Genomic DNA, 21,799 nt, shown 5'->3' on the forward strand with positions numbered 1-21,799 from the left:
TTTTTCCATAAATTCAATGTGCTGATCATAGGCCTTGAAAATGCAGTGGAAGCGGGAAGCCCAACTTCTTTCATGAGCAATATTTTGTATGAACTGTTCAGGTTGGAGAAGCTGGGTCCCATGCCACAAATTAACATTGCGCACCTCACAGGTATAATTGTATGAATCCACAGATTTGAAGTCAAACGGCGAATTGTTCACCTTGCAATGGAATCGGGGGCTCTGACCTATGCGGAGAAGTGGATCAGCATCTACCCAGACCTGAGTGCCTAACTGCTTAAACAGAGTGTGATCTACAATGAGGTGAGATACCAGCTACGCAAACTAAATCTGAGATGTGGCTTCATCCACCCTTGGCAAATCGTTCTAGAACACAACAAACACGTTCTCCACTGCCAAGGAAGCTCAATATTTTTTCAAGAATCACATCAAACCTAGCACAAGGGGACTAGTTGACAGATGAAACCCCAATATAACTGGCTCAATATTTCAGGTATGCTATCCATGCACAATCCCGCAGCCTATGGATATGATGCTGCACTCGGCATAAGAAAATTATGAGGACAGACCCTCAAGTGGGTACAAGGAACATTATTACTATTATTGCTGAGTATTGGACTTTGCTATTATTATATTGCCTAACCCAGTGACGACCCCACACTAAGTAATGAACAATGGGGAATATATTGAGGTGTCACGTGGACTAGGGCTGCTCCCTTTCGGGGTTACTAGCTACTGCTAAGGACAGATGGACAGTCCCATATGACTGCACCATTCTACATTTTTCGGTTGATCGCTGTCCCCCTACGTTTAAGCTCTTCAATTTATCTCCCAGGGAGGACGGCCTATAGGCTATGATGAATGGTTGTAAGATCTACAATATAGACTACATTTCTTGCATATATTCTCACATTTTTTTGTAATTAGTATGGGGCACTTAAACGCTTAATGAAGTTGGAGGGCATATTTATGTTTAAGATCCTTTTATATTTTTTACTTATCTATTTTTTACTTAACACTTATTTTTCTTAAAACGTATTAAAGCATTGTTAGGTAAGTGCTTGTAAGTCAGCATTTCACTGTAAGGTTGTATTCGGCACATGTGACAAATAACATTTGATTTGATTTGATTATAATGCAGAACCATTTGTACAAACTGGCTGCTTTGTCATCAGCCCCAAACATAACTAAAGGTGTAATCATAATGATACATAAGAAACTTAAAATCCCCATCTTGGGTAAAGACAAAGACCAGAATCACTTTCCTTAAATGTATCCATAATGGAAGGAAAATTGCCTTTATTAATGTGTATGCTCCAAATTCATATGATCCTATCTTTTTGGTTCTCTGAAAAGCATATTGTTAAAATGAACGGAATTCCAACTGGCTACTGTGCCAGACATGAATGCCATTTTGGACATGCAGGACACATCTAACAAGACCAACTACAATCCACGTGCAACCAAGGATCTCCAACATATACTCCAACATATACTCTCTGATTACAACCTCATTGAGGCCTGGTGAGCACATAATCCAAAAGTTAACGAGTACACAAACATTCTCCAGAAACATTCTCCAGAAACATTCTCCAGAAACATTCTCCTGAAACATTCTCCTGAAACATTCTCATAAAACATTCTCCCCGATCTCTTTTATAATATTATCTACACCTTGAAAATGACAGCCTACAGCTATCAATTTAAAATGTAAGAATCTCCTAAAAGAGCGACAAGATGGCATTTCAACATTTCATTACTACAAAATCCTACATTCTGTGATCAATTTGAAATTAAGCTAAACTAATTCATAATTATCAATTCAAATTCGGTCGATAACGCCAGGATTCTATGGGATGCTACTGAACTTTCTACTAAAAACTATGCAACTGCATTTGCATCTGGGTTGGAAAAATCACATTTAAAGAATATATCAGAATTCACAAGTCTATCCAATTTCTCCTTTGCTATTTTTATTATCCATGGAACCCCGGCCGAGGCAATTCGTCAATTGAAAGAAACAACACACATTTACCTAAAACTTACTGATCACTTAATCTCATTATACAAGGATCATATTTTACTATATCTAAACAATGTATCTCAATCGCTCAATGTAATAAACAATGTAAATTCACCTTAATCTCAAGTTACAAAATGTATCTAACCATATCAGCCCTACTGCCTCTCAAGACCCCGATGGAGGACTCCATCTCTACTTATGGAATCCTAATTCTTTTCCATTTTAAATATTTGGGAGTAGATATATTTCCTTCATTAGATAAAACCATTGCCAGAAACTTTAACAGAACGCTCAAATCAATTCAATCCGACCTCAGTAGATTGACTAGCATCCTAGTTGCTTTAACAGGCAGAATATTCATTGTCAAAATGAATATATTGCCAGGGCTGAATTTCTGTAGTTCAATGGTATTTTTGGTGTTTTATTAGGATCCCTATTAGCTGTTGCAAATTCAGCATCAACTCTTCCTGGGCTCCACACAAAACATGAAACATAATACAGAATGAAACAATACAGAACATCAATAGACAAGAACAGGTCAAGGACAGCACTACATACATTTAAAAAAAGGCACATGTAGCCTACTGTACATATCAATGCATACACACAAACTATCTAGATCAATTAGGGGAGGGACGTTGTGCCGTGAGGTGTTGCTTTATCTGTTTTTTGAAACCAGATTTGCTGATTATTTGAGCAATATGAGATGGAAGGAAGTTCCATGCAATAAGGGCTCTATAAAATACTGTACGCTTTCTTGAATTTGTTCTGGATTTGAGGACTGTGAAAAGACCCCTGGTGGCATGTCTGGTGGGATAAGTGTGTGTGTCAGAGCTGTGTGTTGACTATGCAAACAATTTGTGATTTTCAACACATTTATGTTTCTTATAAAAAGAAGAAGTGATGCAGTCAGTCTCTCCTCAACTCTTAGCCAAAAGAGACTGGCATTCTTAGTATTTATATCAGCCCTCTGATTACAATGCTTCCCATGTCTCCCACGCCTGGTTATTGGGATAGAATTCATAGTGCGGTTTAAAATGTATTTGGCAAGGTAAGTGATCCCAGTTAAAATGAACAAACTTACAAAGAGGCAAAGACGTAGGAGGACTATCCATACCAAACCTTAAATTGTATTTCCAGGCACTAGAATTCCGCCCCATCCTAAATTGGTTTAGAAATGATTCATCCGTTCCCTGTGGCTGCAGGTAGCCTAGTGGTTAGAGCGTTGCAAGGTTGCATGATCGAATCCCTGAGCTGACAAGGTAAAAATCTGTCGTTCTGCCCTTGAACAAGGCAGTTAACCCACTGTTCCTAGGCTGTCATTGAAAATAAGAATTTGTTCTTAACTGACTTGCCTAGTTAAATAAAGGTAAAAAAATATATATATATAAATTAGGTGTTTCCTATTGCACTGAAAGAGGTGGTCTTCAGATATATTCCTTAAACAATGTAACCTACACTTTGGTCCTATTATTGCTCATACAATCTCTATTTGACGCATTATTTTAAAAACTATGTAAATTAGAATAAATTGGCATGCCCATACTCCAATATTTCCCAATAATGCCTTAAGATCTGGAGGGCAGCCTTTTGCATCTCCTCAATGATCCAAATGTGGAATCTGTACCTTTGCCGATATCATGGACAGTAATGGTTTGAGAATACTCCAAGATTTGAAAGACACACACATTTCCAGGCAACACCTCAGCTATGCTGGCCTAAAATGACATGCCCAAATCTATCTGCCTGTAGCTCAGGCCCTGAAGCAAGGATATGCATATTCTTGACACCATTTGAAAGGAAACACTTTGAAGTTTGTTGAAATGTAAAAGGAATGTAGGAGAACATAGCAGATTAGATCTGGCAAAAGATAATAAAAAGAAAAAACCAACCGTTCTTTTGTATTTTTTTGTACCATCATCTTTGAAATTCAAGAGAAAGGCCATAATATATTATTTCAGCCCAGGTGCAATTTAGATTTTGGCCACTAGATGGCAGCAGTGTATGTGCAAAGTTTTAGACTGATCCAATGAACAATTGCATTTCTGCTCAAATGTGCCAAATTTGTTTATTAATAACTTCTCAAGTTCCAAAACTGTGCACTCTCCTCAAACAATTGTATGGTATTCTTTCACTGTAATAGCGGAGATAGATTAACAAGAATGTCTATGTCCTTGAAAATGTTCTTGTTACTTACAACCTCATGCTAATCTCATTAGCCTACATTAGCTCAACTGTCCCATGGGGGACCCACCAATCCTGAAGAAGTTTTAAAAAAGTATGGTCCACAGATCTAAATTAATCTGAAAAACCCTTTAACTGGAGCAGTATATGGAAAAATATTACCTTGGCGTCCCGTAATCCGAATCATCAAGCTATACATTTTAAGTTTGTTCACAGACTGTATATAACACCAAAGAAACGTTTTACGATACAATTGGCCCCAACTCCTAACTGGCGACTGTGTCCCCTAAATCAAGTCAAATCGCATTCCTTCCTATGATGTGGGAGTGTCCTGCAGTTGCATATTTCTGGGACTGAGTTACAAAATTCATTTCGAAGTGCATGAATGTAGATATTCACATGTTGGAGGGGTGGGGTTGAGGTAATGGGATCGGTGGGGTTGGGGTAATGGGATGGGTGTGGTTGGGGTCGTGATGGGTGGGGTTGGGGGTAATGGGATGGGTGGGGTTGGGGTAATGGGATGGGTGGGGTTGGGGTAATGGGATGGGTGAGGTTGGGGTAATGGGATGGTGGGGTTGAGGTAATGGGATCGGTGGGGTTGGGGTAATGGGATGGGTGGGGTTGGGGTAATGGGATAGGTGGTTGGCTCCCTTATTTTAGTTTATTTTCCTTTACATACTAAATGTATTATTACTTTTCTAACTCTTTAATATGATCATAATGATCAATACTTTGTATTTTTGTACTTTTTTTCTAAATGTTTTCTTTTCTTTTGGAGTGGCATCCCACAGGTAAATACGATATTAACTGAGTATTAAATTATATGTGTAGATTGTACCTTTAACCCCCCCCACCCCCCAACAAAGAAATCACAGAAAAATATATAAATGTGGCCACAAAAAAAAGAGACACAATAAAATGTTCCACAACTACAGTTCTGACATCGAAGCAATTTAATGTTTTGGCTTTGTGATTGAATTAGATCAGATTCCATTTTGTACCCTATTTACCATAACAACGTTTGGAGGAAGACGGGACGCAGTTTCACACCACGTAATGAATGTTTCTACTTCATCAGAATACACAGCACCACCCATCCTTGGTCTGTACATGCTTATACACACATGTACAAACAAACATACATACCGTATTCAAAACCCCCAAAATGTATGTGAACGGAAGAAAGAGAATGGTTGTGATAGAGGTTATTGTAGCACGAAACATCTGGAAAATATCATTATTTTTCAAAAAGAATGTTTGGTTTTATTAAACATATATTCATAATATACCTGTACAATTATAGCCATACAAAATTGGCCCTCAAAGTAATCACAATATCAACAAGTACAAATAGGAGTCTCAGAGGTTAATTATAACTTGCTTTCAAGGACACTTTAATTTGAAAGAAAAAAGTTCAGGCAATACCTCAGCCAATCTTATTATTTTGTGACTGTGTGTGTATGAATTGTTGCTCATGAAAGAGTTTTACATATGAATTTTCAATCTCTGTTTTTATTGTTTCTAAACTGTCAAACTGGGTTATTTTTCACTGATGATACTTTCCCTCTTCATTTTAGGTGGAAAATAAAACTAAGCTAAGCATCCACATCCATCATCCAATACTAGTAAATACTAATCACCTTATAATGTAGATCTAACACAGGGATATTGTTGACAATCAGTACAAAAGCAATGAATTACAAACTTCAAATAAGAAATAAGATATAAAATGGTCACCAATGCATGACCAGGATCAAAGGTGTGACAGAACAAATGGTTGCTTGAGGAAACAATCAAAACGAAACAATGAAAAATACAAAGAAAAGACAAAGAGCTTATGAGAAAATGAGGAACAACTAAAGCTTTGTATATGGCAGCTCTTTGAAGACTCTTCTAACCCTTGGCCGGCAGCCACTTGAGTGGGATGTGATGGGTTGGTTCTCTTGCTAGGGGACAGCTAGCAGATGTTCCAGTCAGCTGGGTTCTTTTTACATTCCCTTCCTTGCAGCAATACAAAGCAGCCTAGCCTACGTCTTAGAAACCTCAAGAACATTGGGCAGAAAGAACAATGATTTTCAATTGAACTTTCACAGAATAATGTAGGTAACCGGTCCAGGCACCTGTCTCTTGTATTGATGTCATTTTTAAATGGCTTTATTTAGGGATTTAATGAAATTTGAATATCAAACTTTTTGTATTTAATTGAATCTTAATTAATCACTGCATTATCAAGATCAGTAAAACAATACTTGTCTTACTCCAATGTGTTATTTAATATTATGTTATCTAAGATGGCCTTTGCATTGAGCCTTTTCAACCATTCCCAGAGCACTGCACCGCGGTACTGTAATTACCATCAACATGGTGGCTGAATAGGCTCCCTGTCCTCTGAAGGCAAGCCACTCTGTATTGACCCTCTGTATTACATCAATGGCACAGATGTGAAAGCTGTTGAACTTCTCGTCCTTTTCTTAAGTATTTGAAATGGAGTAAGTGCATCTGTGTGTAGATTCTGTGCGTCAGGAGATTTCTTCCCCACACGACAGTGGGATAGTTTAATCTTGGCCATCTACACCATTGTGGCTTTTTTCCCATAACATTGCCCACTTTTCCCATAACATTGCCCACTCTTCCCATAACATTGCCCACTCTTCCCATAACATTGCCCACTCTTCCCATAACATTGCCCACTTTTCCCACAACATTGCCCACTCTTCCCATAACATTGCCCACTCTTCCCATAACATTGCCCACTCTTCCCATATCATTGCCCACTCTTCCCATAACATTGCCCACTCTTCCCATAACATTGCCCACTCTTCCCATAAAATTGCCCACTCTTCCCATAACATTGACTATTCTAACCTTTCCAGGCTCTTTGTATTTCTGTCATTGGATAAATCCATTGCACCATATCCATATGCTTCAATCTCTTATGGCACTGTTTTCCTGTCCCATCACCACCATTTGTGAGCCGGCCGGTCAACATATTTGCAGCTACAAGTCCCGTCCTACGGAGTATCTACACAGAAACGGGAAGAAATTCCCCACCAGAATATTCCCACAGTTCCCTAAAGGAGAAGGAATTCTTCATTTCTACCCCAGAGGAGGGAGGAAAAGGCTGCCTCCTCCTGTGCAGACAGCTAGACAAAACAGAAGAGAGGTAAGCGGCGATGGCTAGAAGGCTTGGCTGGACACTGTGGTCAGATGTAGTACTCCCTGTTGTCCCTGAGGGTGGAGCTATGACTGTCATGGAGGTGGGACTCTGTCCGGTAGGCTGGTTCTGTCTGGTAGGCTGCTTCTCTCCGGCAGGCTATTTCCAGGTTGGTTTGGTGCTCCTTCTCCTTGATGCTTGCGTCTCTCTGGGCCTGCCGGTGGTGGTACAGGAAACGGGTCATCACCGCCACTACACACAGAGTGATGAAGACTACTGCTGACACCACACCTGCGGGGGAGCAAGGGCAGCCATTTTAGTTATAACATCAGTTGGGGGGCTGGGGTCATGACTCATTTCATGGTACATTTCAATTTATTAGTAAATAAGTTATCCTGGACTTAAAGATGCACTATGCAAAAATCGCTGCACCATTACCTGGTTGCTAAAATTCTAATAGTCCGCTTAATTTCAGTACAGTATATGTGACAAAACAAGCAATTATAGTGTATCATCATTGTACCATCTACACTGCTGTGAAATATATTTTCCATAACCAAAAATATTGTATTTTCAGCTGTTTGAAGCTGGTGTACAAAACTGGAAGTAAAAGATGCAAAAACGAAACGTAAGAATGGGAAGCATAGAAATAGTGCACATAGAACATATCTACCACCTCTTAGACTTGCTTTCAATGAGAATGATAGATCTATAAACACACATTTGTGCATTTGGTTGGGTCGCCCAAAAAGTTACATATTGCAGCTTTAACAATCAGGAACCCCATCCACAAAAAACTTCAGAGGGACAGCCATTGTGAGGTAAGAGAGTGAGAGAGAGAGGAAGAAAGAGAGAACGAAAGAAAGACAGTGAAACAAAGTGACATCTGGGATTCGTTTCATATTAACACCGAATCAATAAATTAAGATAAAATAGAGAAACAAACCTCCTATGACTGCCGAGTCATGCCGGTTGACATTATCTTTGTTTGCTTTCGCAGCTTGATCTGGCAGGGAAGAAAGGCCCATTCATTTTAACTTTCAGTAATGAGTGAACGAGCTGTGCAGCAAAATGGATGTTCCCCAACAGGGTGTATGTGGCAGAAGATAACTTATTTGTTTAACTGCGTAAACAATGAAAAACAAAAGTTCCATCAGGCTGGCAGGCATCAGCTCATTGTCGACTCGTTCCTGATTCATCTAAAATGTAATAATGATGCTTTAAGCCGGAGGCGAGACTGGGAACATCCACAATCGATTCCACACAGCTCCAAATGGCTTCCGCTGTGAAAGCTGAATAGCTGTGGCAGAGTAAAGGAACTCATTTACTTGTTTTATCCAGTTAGCTGAGTGGAGACTGTGTTTTACAACAGCAGCACTTACCTGAGAGTGGGTGTGAGGTTGTTGAGTCAGCCGGAGCCCCACAGTTAGACTCCACCAGGTGACCCCGTACACTGACCAATGAGCTGCCACGGTTCAGTAGCGCTGCCTTCAGTGGAGCCATGTGATTGAACTGGACGGATGACAGGCAGCCAATGAAGCCCTTAGATCCTGCCTGCATCACTTCCTCATCAAAATTCTCACCTCCTGTTATACAGAATTAACATTGAAGCATTATAGCAGCAGTCTCCCACTGGAAGGTGATCCACAAGAGAATGGGCCTCTTGAAAACTAAAACAAACAAAACATACTTCATGATGTACAAATTAGTCATTGGGGAAGATATGTACGCAGGGCATTTTTAATAGATCTTCATTAGAGGGGGAAAGGGAGGGAGAGGAGGTGAGAGAGTTTGCTTTCTGTTTAGGTTATTGTTTAAAATATTTATGTGCTTTCAGACAGCACCATTTTAGGTCCCATTAATTCATCTTTATTCAGCCTTTATTAGATTCACCATTATTTCCCTCCTGAATTAAATACACATGTTTCTATGGCAACAGCAGTGAGGGATATAAAAATAATCATCCTTCAGCAATGATGGTCAAATCTTTAAATCTGCAAGTCTGGGATTACAAAAGCTGTTCTGAGACAGGGTATGAACATTTTGGGAAATTGGTATGAGCATTTGAACATTAAGTCAAAAACAGTACATGTCAAAAACCTAAACTTCTCCCGTATCATAGTATGGTTCCACTAAACGGTCCTCCATGTTCCATTATTCAAAATAGCTCCCTGCATGGCAGTATAATTTCATTGGAAGGCTTACCAACGACTATGCCCAAAGTCAAGGATCTGATTAAGATCAACTCTGCATCAGATGACAGGGTGTACTTCCTGTGGATGTCCTGGTCGATCTGGGGGAAAGTGAAAAATAATCAAATAATAAATGAGGATTACAGGAACTACAAATCCATTTTACGTTTCAATACATTATGGATTTAGTATGATATTCTTTCATCTAAATGGCTGCCGTTTACTGTAGTACCAATGCACTTTCATAGCGGTATACATTTGTTAAATGTTTTTATTTAAACTTTATTTATCAGGGAGTCATACTGAGACCAAGTCTATTTTACAGATGAGCCCTGAATGACATAGATGACAGAAAGTACACATATCAAAATATAAATACAAAAATGCAAGCAGAAAGAAAAACCCAGTCATAAAAAACAAACACATTGATCAGTAATAAGGTCCTCAATCAGCTTTCTGAATTGACCTAGAGGCACCAGAACATCACATTTAAGAACATTTTGAAGATTATTCCACAAATAAGGTGCAAAAAAACCTAAAAGCTGGATTTACCTGTCTCAGTAGAGACCAGGGGAATTTCCAGAGTTAACCATCCCTGAGACCAGGTGTGGTAACTCGTATGTCTAAAGTTTTGTTAAGATGTAACAGAAGGTACAGTTTTTGTAAAAGAGCTTTATAAATGAAAACAGAGCAATATATCAACCTACGTGACATGAAAGAGGGCCAACCAACTTTCTGGTAGAGAATACAGTGATGAGTACCACAATTGTTGCCAATAATAAAGCGCAGTGCGCTATGATAAACGGCATCTCAATACTTTAATGAAGTGGCAGATGATGTCGCCATAGAGGATGTCGCCATGTCGACTATTTAGCGAGCGGCAGGACCTATTTCCATAGAAGCACAATTTAATTCTCAGCGTCCTAACTCATCAATATGCTTTTTAAAATACAATTTTACAAAGTCAATATGCTTAAATCATCAGTTATTTTTATGTGCTCTAGAGAACATAAAAGTACTTAGTATAACCTGCATTCAGTAATAATTTCAGGTCAATAGAGTGTTTCTGTGAAGGCAGACTGTAGTTCAGATAAAGCAGGTCAACTGTGGGGGCAATAGCATACACAACAGAATCATCAGCATACAAGTGCAGTTTAAAATTTTTACAGACAATTTTTTACAGTTGATATTGTTCATGTGAACAGTAAAAAGTACAGGACCTAGAATCGACCCCTGCGGGACACCTTTCGAAAAATCCAGTAAATCTGATTTAACATCATCAGTAGATACACAATGAGTTCTATTTGTCAAGTCATTTTTATACCATTTATATGCAGCCTGGTCTAGACCAATTAAGGAATGCTTCTGAATTAGTAGTGAGTGATCAACAGTATCGAAAAGCATTTGACAGGTCCATGAAGAAGGGCAGCACAATGTTGCCTTTTATCCATAAAGTTAACCACATCATTTATAACTAGGGATGCATAGAGATATGACCTGGTCTAAAACCCGACTGATGTACAGTTTAAATGCATTTCAAAGATAAGTAAGATCTTAGCTGAGAATGAATCAAGGATTATAATATTTTAGCTAAGTTTAGAAATAGGGCAATAATTAATTAGGTCACAAAGGTCACCTTTCTGAAGGGGGAGTACATGGGCCGTCTTCTAAACCTTGGAGATAGTACTAGATATAATTGTCAGGTTAAACATATGGGTTAATGATTGAGCAATCGGGGGGCAGAGAGCCGCAGCAAAAATGGATCAAGCATGTCAGCCCCAATTAATAATTCACAAAAAGTAAATTGTTGAAATGAAAACAAAGATTCACTAGAAGTTGATGGTTTAACCGTCGAGTCAGCTAGAGGCTGGCAGATAGAAGAGCAGTCAATTGACTGTCCAGGGTCAATTAAACCACAGTTTCTCTCAAATAAAAAGCCTGCCGAGATAAAATTATGACTAAAAACATCACTTATCCCATTCTTCTCCGTTAGGATGCCAGAGTCAGACAGAACTTGCTTAGGCAGGGAAGAAGATTCATTTATACAATTCAGCGCATTTACTGTTTTCCAAAATGCAGAAGGATCACCAGCAGAGTCAGAGATAGAGCTAAAAAGGTGGCTTGATTTAGCTTTCTTCATCAAGATGGTACATATGTTTCTCAATTGTCTGAAAGATTGAGAGTCTACTACAGACTCAGTTATCCTTGCTTTGGCCCAGGCCTGATTATCTCATTTGAATGAGCTCAGATAGCACCGAAGAAAACCAAGGGTTGGATCTATCTTTGACTCAGAATTTTTTTAAAGGGGCGTGTTTATCTGCCAAAGCAATAAATATGGAGGCGACATTTTTCAGGGTCAGGAATACAGGAGATAGTGGCTAAATCAGAGTAGAACATGTAATTTTAAAAACCCTTTAGGAGAAACCTTTTTAAAATGTCTCTTCTTAAATAAACGATGATCAGTATTTTGCTGTTTTGTATCTCTAATACCCTCAAACTCAACTCTGGACCTCGAAGCTAGTTCCACTGCGCTTTTTCATTGTTGCTAATCAGGGACTGGTTTAGACCGGGAACACTAGGTGGGTGCAATTAATTATCTGGTAGAACAGAAAACCAGCAGGATACGGACCTCAAAGGGTAATAATCGAGTACCCCTGCTCTAACACATACTCTGGGACAATGATCACTGAGATCATATGCTAATACTCCATTAGACAAATATTTATGGGGGTTATTAATGAGGATTGACATGCCCATATGTAGTGATGGAATTACAATGCACAGGATCTACACCTTTTGTAAATGTATCCATTGCTCACCTGTAGGTAGACGTCTTTTCCCTCACGGTGGATTCTGATACGGTGGAGGCGTCCGTCTGCCAGGCTTGTAGGTCTGGGGCTGAACACATCTGGCCTCCTGTCTACATGGAGATGGTACCAGATCTGTAGACTCCCTGTAGACCACAACACAAACTGGGTGAAAACTATGCACTGAAAGATCTTAAACCTACATTAAGTTGTTGACTATTGGACTTGTTAAAGTCATGCATTGAAGTCAATGTGTCACGCCCTGACCTGAGAGAGACGTTTTTCTCTGTTTGGTTAGGTCAGGGTGTGATGTGGGATGGGCATTCTATGCTATCTATTTCTTTGTCTTGGCCGAGTATGGTTTCCAATCAGAGGCACTGTCTATCGTTGTCTCTGATTGGGAATCATACTTAGGCAGCCTTTTCCCACCTGTGTTTGTGGGTAGTTGTTTTCTGTTTTGTATAGTGTACCTGACGGAACTGTTGGCTTTTCGTTTTTGTTTGAGTGTTTTTGATAAATATAATCATGAACACGTACCACGCTGCGCTTTGGTCCACTCCTTCTGATGAAAACCGTTACACAATGTGAGGACTGTTCAAATATCTCCAGTTACCATTTGGGCTAAAGTATGCACCAACATGAAAACATATTTTGAAATAACCATCAACTGCCCTCATGGTGATTTGTAAACAATAATGCCTTGTTTCTTTGAATACAGCCATTTTCCATGAGCTGTGCCGATGAGATTGTCCCAAGCTGGAGGCTTGAGAATAACATTTAAATAGCTAAACTTATCTCATGAGGTGGCTCACCTCTCCTTCGAACATTTATTTTAAATTCATATCAATCAATAGATATATATTCGTTTGGAATTAAGATAACCTTATAAACAAAAATAGCATTATGACTGAAATACAATGAAGAGTGTTGGCAGTTTATTTATTAATCGACTTCTCTATTGAAGCCCCCACAGTTACCTCTTTAGACATAAATATGTATCCTGGAGCAGCGTAAGCTCTTTGCCCTGTGTTGAATATGTCAATATGCACCAAATGTTCCTCCCACACACATACCACACTAGATCAGAGAGGCAGAGAGCTTTGCATTATCAAGTGAAGTTGGGTCAATATTACAATTCCAGCTCGGTTGGTGAAGGGATTTATGTTGTGTTTGAGAACCCCCTGACAGTGGCCCGGGTGCCCGAGATTACTGTGGATGAAGTGTCCTCCTGATCCTCCCATATTTACAAAGGCATGATTCATCCACGCGCTCCGATTGAACAAAAGAGCAAAGACTTAAAGAAACACAGGGCGTCACTCAACACGATGCTGATGGGCTTTCTGTACAACTTGGAAGGCTGTCAGATTAGAGGTTAAGGTGCGTGATCAAGGCTTCGTTATGGATGCGGCTGAATAGGCTTAGACGCGACACTGAACTTGGATCTGTCAAGGTTAAATTCATTTTTTTTTTATTCCTGTCTGTTATGTGACGGATGGAAATATTGTAAACATGACACATTACTTGTTCCATACTTGTCAAGGGATTATAAATCCATCTTTCTATGAAACGAATTGCATTCTTTGTGTTGAAAGTTGTGCAAGGCAACGTGGTTCTTTCAGCTCTTTGCTGTGCGGTACAATGGGAGAGAACACTCAGCTGGAGTAAATAATACGCAATAGTTAGCACTCTCTTCCATATAATGAGATTACATTCTGAATTTAGAGTTGCCCTCTGCCAGCTAATGGAGTCATTATAACATCCTTCACTAAAGCCTTGGTGGAGTCCCAACTTCTTCCCGTCAGAGTCCAAATACAAATCGGGAAATATGTTTGAAGCATATTGAATTTCACTCATATTACCAAATGCAATGAGGTGTAAATGGACACCTCAGAAATTAAATGATTTGTACAACTGACAAATGAGTAGTAGAGGTGTCCCTACCGTTGCGTGCCAGGATGACTGCTATGTACTGCTGGCTGAAAGTGCTGACAGTGAGCAGCATGGCAGGGCTCTGTGTGGTCATGAAGATGAAAGCCATGTTCTCTCTGGCCCTGCTGTTCTCTCTGTAGACACTGGAGGCCTGAAAGCTCCTGTTCTGCATCACAGAGAAAGGCTCCTGGAAGGTGTAGGTCACCGACGACTCTCTGTTAAATAACACAGACACCTCTGTATGGACAGGGAGAGAGGATGGATCATTTGGACAGACATACTGTAATATACTGAATTCAAAAGATAAATTGTTGAGAGCAAATAATGTCAATCAAATTGTAGCTGTTTTAGCTAAACCAAAACAACAGTCAGAAGAAACATTTGAAAAACATTTTTTCAAACATTGTTGATGAATGCATGTTCTGTCAATTTCATTGGACAAAATAGAACAAAATGTACATCCTGTAAGAAACAGACCACCCTTTGTCAAGGACGTGTCTGCTCCACGATAATGGCCTAGATTTGATCTCTTTTTCAGATGGAGCAAAATCTACACTCTGAAAGCCACTGATCTCAACACCACTTCAAGAGCAAAGTGAATACCCCTCAAAGCATTCTGTTATTTTCTCTTCCCCGTTCTCCTCAAAATTATTCATGGGAAATATATATATTGCATAATTATAGAGCAGTCTAAACACATTCTCAGCGAGTTTTATGTTTTTATAACTCAGTTTCATAATAAGTCATCATGACTTAGCGGAAAGAGAATAAAGAATTGAAGGTTCTCTACCACACAGAGCAGAAGCTGGAAATAAAGGAGCATCTACAGAAAACGGTTAAGATAGGTCAATATTGCTTTTTTTCTTAAGAATGATTGAAGGCAAGAATTTCCTTAACTTGCAAGTGGCTCAGGTACAAGTATATCCAGTGGTTCAGAGAAAAAGAAGCTAAGAACCATATTCAAGAATCCCACACACGTGACGGTGGATACACAATGCTTTTTGCTCAAGAGTTGCACTTTTTGTTCTAGATTGGGAGGGCTCAAAACCTGACAAGGTAAAAAAAAAAAAAGACCCAACACTTTACAGTACCGGTTGCATATGAATGTCATCATTCTACTGTATAATACATGAAGTATGACGAGGACCTGGGGGCGAGTACCAAGTACCAACTGCATTAGATACATGATTATTCTTCATTTGGAAATGTAAGCCTTTTCTCATGTCTTAATCATTGTGTCAAGTGTTTTTTCCATTCAATAATTCATCAAACAACAATATCATGAGTGAACCCATTTACATCTAGTTCTTGGGGGCATATCATCACACACCTTCCTTGCAGGAGGGCCCCCCGTAGGCAGACTGAGAGCAGTCACAGACGTAGCCGCTGTTCTTCTCAATGCACCTCCCGCTGTTGTGGCAGAGACTGCTGGGGCCACTGCAGTGGCCGGGGCAGCCAGCGCTCACCCCCGGGGTCATCTTAGCCCGCTCCTCCAGGTTAAAGGTCACACCGTTTATAGTCAGAGTTCTGATGCAACCCAAGAAGCCCCTCTGCCTGGCCACTGTTCCCCCTGGAGTAGGGACGACAGGTTCTAACTAGTTCATATGTTTATTACAGTGTTATAACAGAATTAGTATATAATGCATCATATTCCACTGAGTACTAGCTGCTGTTCCCCCTGGAGGGACCACAGGTTATAACTAGTTCATAATGCCTATAACAATGTTATAACACATTTGTAGTCTAGTTGTGATATATAATAACAACTTTGGAGCTCATTAAGACTAACTATATGCAAATATGGAAGAATAGTTATTAGGATGAAGTGTTGGGCAGACCTTTGCAAACATTATAAGCAGAAGAAACAGTAAAGCGCCTGAATGACAAATCAAGATTTATGGCCAACCAAAGGTTTAATCTCAGGGAAAGCTTATAGGTAATGTCTTATAGGAAACCCATTCATGTGTGTAATGCCTTGGTATAAGCAGAAAGTGACTGTGAAATAATCATAATGAATATGATCATTCATACTGTGACTTATTGTCTATTTGAGGCTATCCTAAATCCTGAGATAGCAACTGTACCGAGACAATAGTATATCTCTGGTGGAACTTGTCAGGGGAAAGGCCACTGTTAAAGTCTGCGTAGTGAAATAAATGATTTCCTAAGAGGGGTTATATTATATTATTAAGGCCAGCCATATCCACAAACAGCTGGCTGTTGAGACTGAGACAAAGGCTAGGACAGTCCTACACACAAACAGCTGGCTGTTGAGACTGAAACTAAGGCTATGAGAAAGGCCAGTCCTACCCACAAACAGCTGGCTGTTGAGCGTGAGACTAAGGCTATGAGACCATCCCTACCAACACACAGCTGGCTGTTGAGACTGAGACTAAGGATATGAGACCAGGCCAGTCCTACCAACCGACAGCTGGCTGTTGAGACTAAGGCTATGAGACCAGGCCAGTCCTACCCACAAACAGCTGGCTGTTGAGACTGAGACTAAGGCTATGAGACCAGGCCAGTCCTACCCACAAACAGCTGGCTGTTGAGACTGAGACTATGAGGCCAGTCCTACCCACAAACAGCTGGCTGTTGAGACTGAGACTATGAGGCCAGTCCTACCCACAAACAGCTGGCTGTTGAGACTGAGACTATGAGGCCAGTCCTACCCACAAACAGCTGGCTGTTGAGACTGAGACTATGAGGCCAGTCCTACCCACAAACAGCTGGCTGTTGAGCCGGAGGCGGAGGTGTCCCTCAGATGGAGCTTCCAGAAAGCGCAGGGGCAGCTGGTCCACCTGCAGTGAGGCCTCCTTCACGCTGCGCTCTGCCCTCACATAGTGCCACTGCCTGTCATTCAGGGGCACGTGGGACTTAATGGCCAGGACCACCGGCCCGTTTCCCACGTCAAAGGAGAATGTCACCACGGACGGAGCTGAGGGAACAGAACAGGGACACCAGCTGACAGTCAGGTCGCAGAGAACTCATCCTTCAAACATTCATTCTCTCTCTCATTTCAATTTAAGGGCTTTATTGGCATAGGAAACATATGTTAACATTGCCAAAGCAAGTGAACTAGATAAACAAAAGTGAAATAAACAATTAAAATGTACAGTAGACATTACACTCACAAAAGTTGAATAAAGACATTACAAATGACATATGTGCAAATAGTACAAAAGGGGAAATAAATAAACATAAATATGGGTTGTATTTACAATGGTGTTTGTTCTTCACTGGTTGCCCTTTTCTTGTGGCAACAGGTCACAAATCTTGCTGCTGTGATGGCACACTGTGGTATTTCAACCAATAGATATGGGACTTGATAGAAATTGGGTTTGTTTTCAAATTCTTTGTCGATCTGTGTAATCTGTGGGAAATATGGTCATACATGTGGCAGGAGGTTAGGAAGTGCAGCTCAGTTTCCACCTCATTTTGTGGGCAGAGTGCAAATAGCCTGCCTTATCTTGAGATCCAGGTCTGCCTACGGCGGCCTTTCTCAATAGCAAGGCTATGCTCACTGAGTCTGTACATAGTCAAAGCTTTGCTTAAGTTTCGATCAGTCACAGTGGTCAGGTATTATTCCACTGTCTACTCTCTGTTTAGGGCCAAATAGCATTTTAGTTTTCTCAGTTTCTTGGTTAATTCTTTCCAATATGTCAAGTAATTATCATTTTGTTATCTCATGATTTGGTTGGGTCTAATTGTGTTGCTGTCTCTCTCTCTCTCTCTTTTTCTCTAGGCACATGGCTTAATTTCTGATCTCCATTTGATTACCTTGTTGTTAGTGGAATTCTAAGTTTCTTTTCAAAGCTAAGTTGACAGCAAGATGATATAGCGCTGTAACTAAGTTGATAGCTTGACAATATAGCGCTGTAGCTAAATTGACAGCTTGATGATACAGTGCTGTAGCTAAGTTGACAGCTTGATGATATAGTGCTGTAACTAAGTTGACAGCTTGATGTAATAGTGCTGTAACTAAGTTGACAGCTTGATGATATAGTGCTGTAACTAAGTTGACAGCTTGATGTAATAGTGCTGTAGCTAAGTTGACAGCTTGATGATATAGTGCTGTAGCTAAGTTGACAGCTTGATAATATGGAGCTGTAACTAAGTTGACAGCTTGATGATATAATGCTGTAGCTAAGTTGACAGCTTGATGTTATAGCGCTGTAGCTAAGTTGACAGCTTGATGATATAGTGCTGTAGCTAAGTTGACAGCTTGATGATATAGTGCTGTAACTAAGTTGACAGCTTGATGATATAGTGCTGTAACTAAGTTGACAGCTTGATGTTATAGTGCTGTAGCTAAGTTGACACCTTGATGTTATAGTGCTGTAACTAAGTTGACAGCTTGATGATATAGTGCTGTAACTAAGTTGACAGCTTGATGATATAGTGCTGTAACTAAGTTGACAGCTTGATGATATAGTGCTGTAACTAAGTTGACAGCTTGATGATATAGCGCTGTAACTAAGTTGACAGCTTGATGATATAGTGCTGTAACTAAGTTGACTGCTTGATGAAATAGTGCTGTAGCTGCTTGGAATGTGTGTGTGTGTGCATGTATGCGTATGAGTGCGTGTGGTGTGTGTGTGTGTGTGTGTTTGTGTGTGTATGTGTGGGAGTGTGTGTTTTGTTTCTGTGTGTGGCATTTTCATGCTTGTGTGTGTGTGTGTGTGTGTGGTCCACAGACTCACAGATGAGCTCAACTCTGATGAAGTCCTTGAGGCCCAGGTTCTCCAGGAAGACTCCTGAGGGAGCGCTGGTCTTGAAGTAGAAGGAGATGTCAGCACTGAGCTCTGCCTGGAGGGTGGGGAAGTGCAGGTAGGATGACTCCTGGTAGAAGGACGCTGCATTCCACACAGACTCTAGAAAACAGGAAATACAAGTATTTTGTAAGATTTTGAACACAGTCAATATTTACTCAGCATTTTGCATGGAAAAACAAGGATGTTCAAAAGGACCATCTGTAAGATAAAAATTGTACAAAATAAAACAGTTCACCTACTGTCGCCATAACAACGCAGCGGGCCGATTCTGTAGAGCGCCTCAGAGCCAGTTCTGTTGGTGTCTCCAATCACGATCTCACTCACTGGTAAGTGCTCTTTGTAGGAAAGTACTCCTGTGTCATTAGCCCTGCAATAGACAGAGAGGAGAGTATGCTCTCTGTGGAAGGAATCAAACAATGATGAACCCCTCCCACCACTGTCCTGACCCACTTAAGCTGATACATTTGGTCTCTTCCAGAAAATCTCCATCTGACACAAGGTAATATACTGAATACTGCTACAATGTAGAAATATAGATGGACAAGCACAATAAGATTTGTAGCTAAATCATATTGATGGACAGTAGACAGAGAGACATATTTGCCTAGTTACCATGAGTCTGTGTCGGCATCACAGTTGCAGAAGTAGTTCATGTCCATGCAGTTCTCCTCCAGGCTGCAGGAGCACTGCTGAACACCCGGCAGGAAGCCTCCCCAGTAGGTCCGTCTCTCTCCACCTTGGTCCACCCACCAGGACAGGGGGCTGCCATCTGGACCAGTCACAGGATTACAATTAGGTCCACATGAAGAGAAACAGAATCTGCACAGTGAATGTGATAAGAGCCCTGGGCATCTTTTGGCATCCCATGGCATTGTGTCAATGAGTCCTCAGTGATGACAATCAGACTCGCAGGGCTCATTTCCTGGAGCATCTGCAGGTGGCCCTGCTACAGTCTTCTGTCCCACAACATGACTCTGTCTGAGAGACACTACAGACCTGCAGGAAGTAGCCTCTCAGGACTCTGCATAGATATAGGCTTCTATCAACACAACATGACTCTGCCTGAGAGACACTACAGGCCTGCAGGAAGCAGCCTCTCAGTTCTCTGCATAGATATAGGCTTCTATCAACACAACATGACTCTGCCTGAGAGACACTACAGGCCTGCAGGAAGCAGCCTCTCAGTTCTCTGCATAGATATAGGCTTCTATCAACACAACATGACTCTGCCTGAGAGACACTACAGGCCTGCAGGAAGTAGCCTCTCAGGACTCTGCATAGATATAGGCTTCTATCAACACAACATGACTCTGCCTGAGAGACACTACAGGCCTGCAGGAAGCAGCCTCTCAGTTCTCTGCATAGATATAGGCTTCTATCAACACAACATGACTCTGCCTGAGAGACACTATGGGCCTGCAGTGAGCAGCCTCTCAGCTCTTAGACTGTACTTTTAACACAGGAGGGTGGTGGGAGGGTGGGGACCATATAATGGGATGTAATGAGTAATGTAATGAGAGTAATTTGAAGTGTGGTCATGGGGGGTTTGTGACAGTGGTACTATTCAAGTCACACTGCCTGACACTGACAGCGTATTTTGTGGGATAACGGATTACACAGCATCAAAGCTTGATATCCAGTATTCTTCTGCCTTTGTTCATCATGTCAAATGTACATTGTTACTCAATTGAAACAAAGCAGAATAGATCACTGAATATAAAAATGGTTTAGGGAATAACAAATTAAATGGAAATAAGATGAATTGTTTTGGAGGACATGTTGATGTGCATTCACAAATCAACTTGATGCCTCTGCTCATGAGCCGTGTGGCCGTTACTGAGAACCAGATTTTTAACAGGGTCGTTAGAAAAAAATGATAATTGCCCCGACTCAATATCAAGGCGCCAGATAGGAACGAGACTTCAGCTTCCATAAAGTGACCATTAGACTTTCCACCTTTCGGGACTGAATAAGTTTGTAGGGGCAACAGTTTTGATTAAATGTACATCTTATCGCTCTCACATGCTAATTTCTGTCCATTAAGAACCAATGATGTGCTACCTTTTTGAAGCACTTCTGACAATGCTATCATCTTTTCAGCCAAATCTCAGAGTTCTAAAACCGGACCAAAGCACTTGGGTTGTGCAGCAACAGTGATAGTAGCTAGCTAACACCAGTCGGATGAGAGGCAAGCTACAAGCAAAGGAAGCTAGCTATATTTTGTTATGGAAGGTTTTTCACATGGCTGAAGTCAACTGCGTAAAATGTTTCCCTTGATACTTGTGTGTAATCAGAGCACAAACAAATAAGCAAAAACAAGATAGTGAACATCCTTGCCTGCTATTGCTAGTTATTGCTAGTCCTTGCCTGCTATTGCCTGCTATTGCTCGAACCAGGGACCCTCTGCACACATCAACTGCCTCACAGCATTGCTTCCGTCCCTCTCCTCGATGCTTCGAGGGTGACTGTTGTCGATGTGTGCAGAGGGTCCCTGGTTTGAGCCTAAGTAGGGGCGAGGACAGGGACGGAAGCAATGCTGTTACATTCCCAGCCAACACACTAAATGTAACAGTTCTCCGTCCCTCTCCTTGCCCCTACTTGCCCCTGGCTTGAACCAGGGACCCCCTGCACACATCAACAACTGACACCCTTGAAGCATCGTTACCTATCGCTCAACAAAAGCCACGGCCCTGGCAGAGCAAGGGAAACAACTACTTCAAGGTCTCAGAGCAAGT

General features: G+C 40.8%; 1 protein-coding gene across 2 annotated transcripts in view; it reads right to left on the minus strand.

Annotated features, from left to right (window-relative positions):
• Positions 1-5,145: 5,145 nt before the first annotated feature.
• The window catches only part of LOC115155523 (contactin-associated protein-like 5), a 154,444-nt gene continuing 137,790 nt past the window's right edge, over positions 5,146-21,799 (minus strand). For both annotated transcript variants that reach the window (XM_029702203.1, XM_029702204.1), the window contains 11 exons: positions 19,677-19,833; positions 19,304-19,431; positions 18,993-19,163; positions 17,009-17,227; positions 15,620-15,859; positions 14,302-14,526; positions 12,373-12,506; positions 9,567-9,654; positions 8,744-8,947; positions 8,308-8,367; positions 5,146-7,652 (listed from right to left, as the gene is read on the minus strand). In XM_029702203.1, the coding sequence (XP_029558063.1) occupies positions 7,411-7,652; positions 8,308-8,367; positions 8,744-8,947; positions 9,567-9,654; positions 12,373-12,506; positions 14,302-14,526; positions 15,620-15,859; positions 17,009-17,227; positions 18,993-19,163; positions 19,304-19,431; positions 19,677-19,833 (1,868 nt within the window). In that variant the 3' untranslated portion in view covers positions 5,146-7,410. The remainder of the gene's footprint in view (positions 7,653-8,307; positions 8,368-8,743; positions 8,948-9,566; positions 9,655-12,372; positions 12,507-14,301; positions 14,527-15,619; positions 15,860-17,008; positions 17,228-18,992; positions 19,164-19,303; positions 19,432-19,676; positions 19,834-21,799) is intronic.

The sequence above is a fragment of the Salmo trutta genome, chromosome 20, assembly GCF_901001165.1.
Source record: "Salmo trutta chromosome 20, fSalTru1.1, whole genome shotgun sequence".
Classification (NCBI taxonomy): Eukaryota; Metazoa; Chordata; class Actinopteri; order Salmoniformes; family Salmonidae; genus Salmo; species Salmo trutta.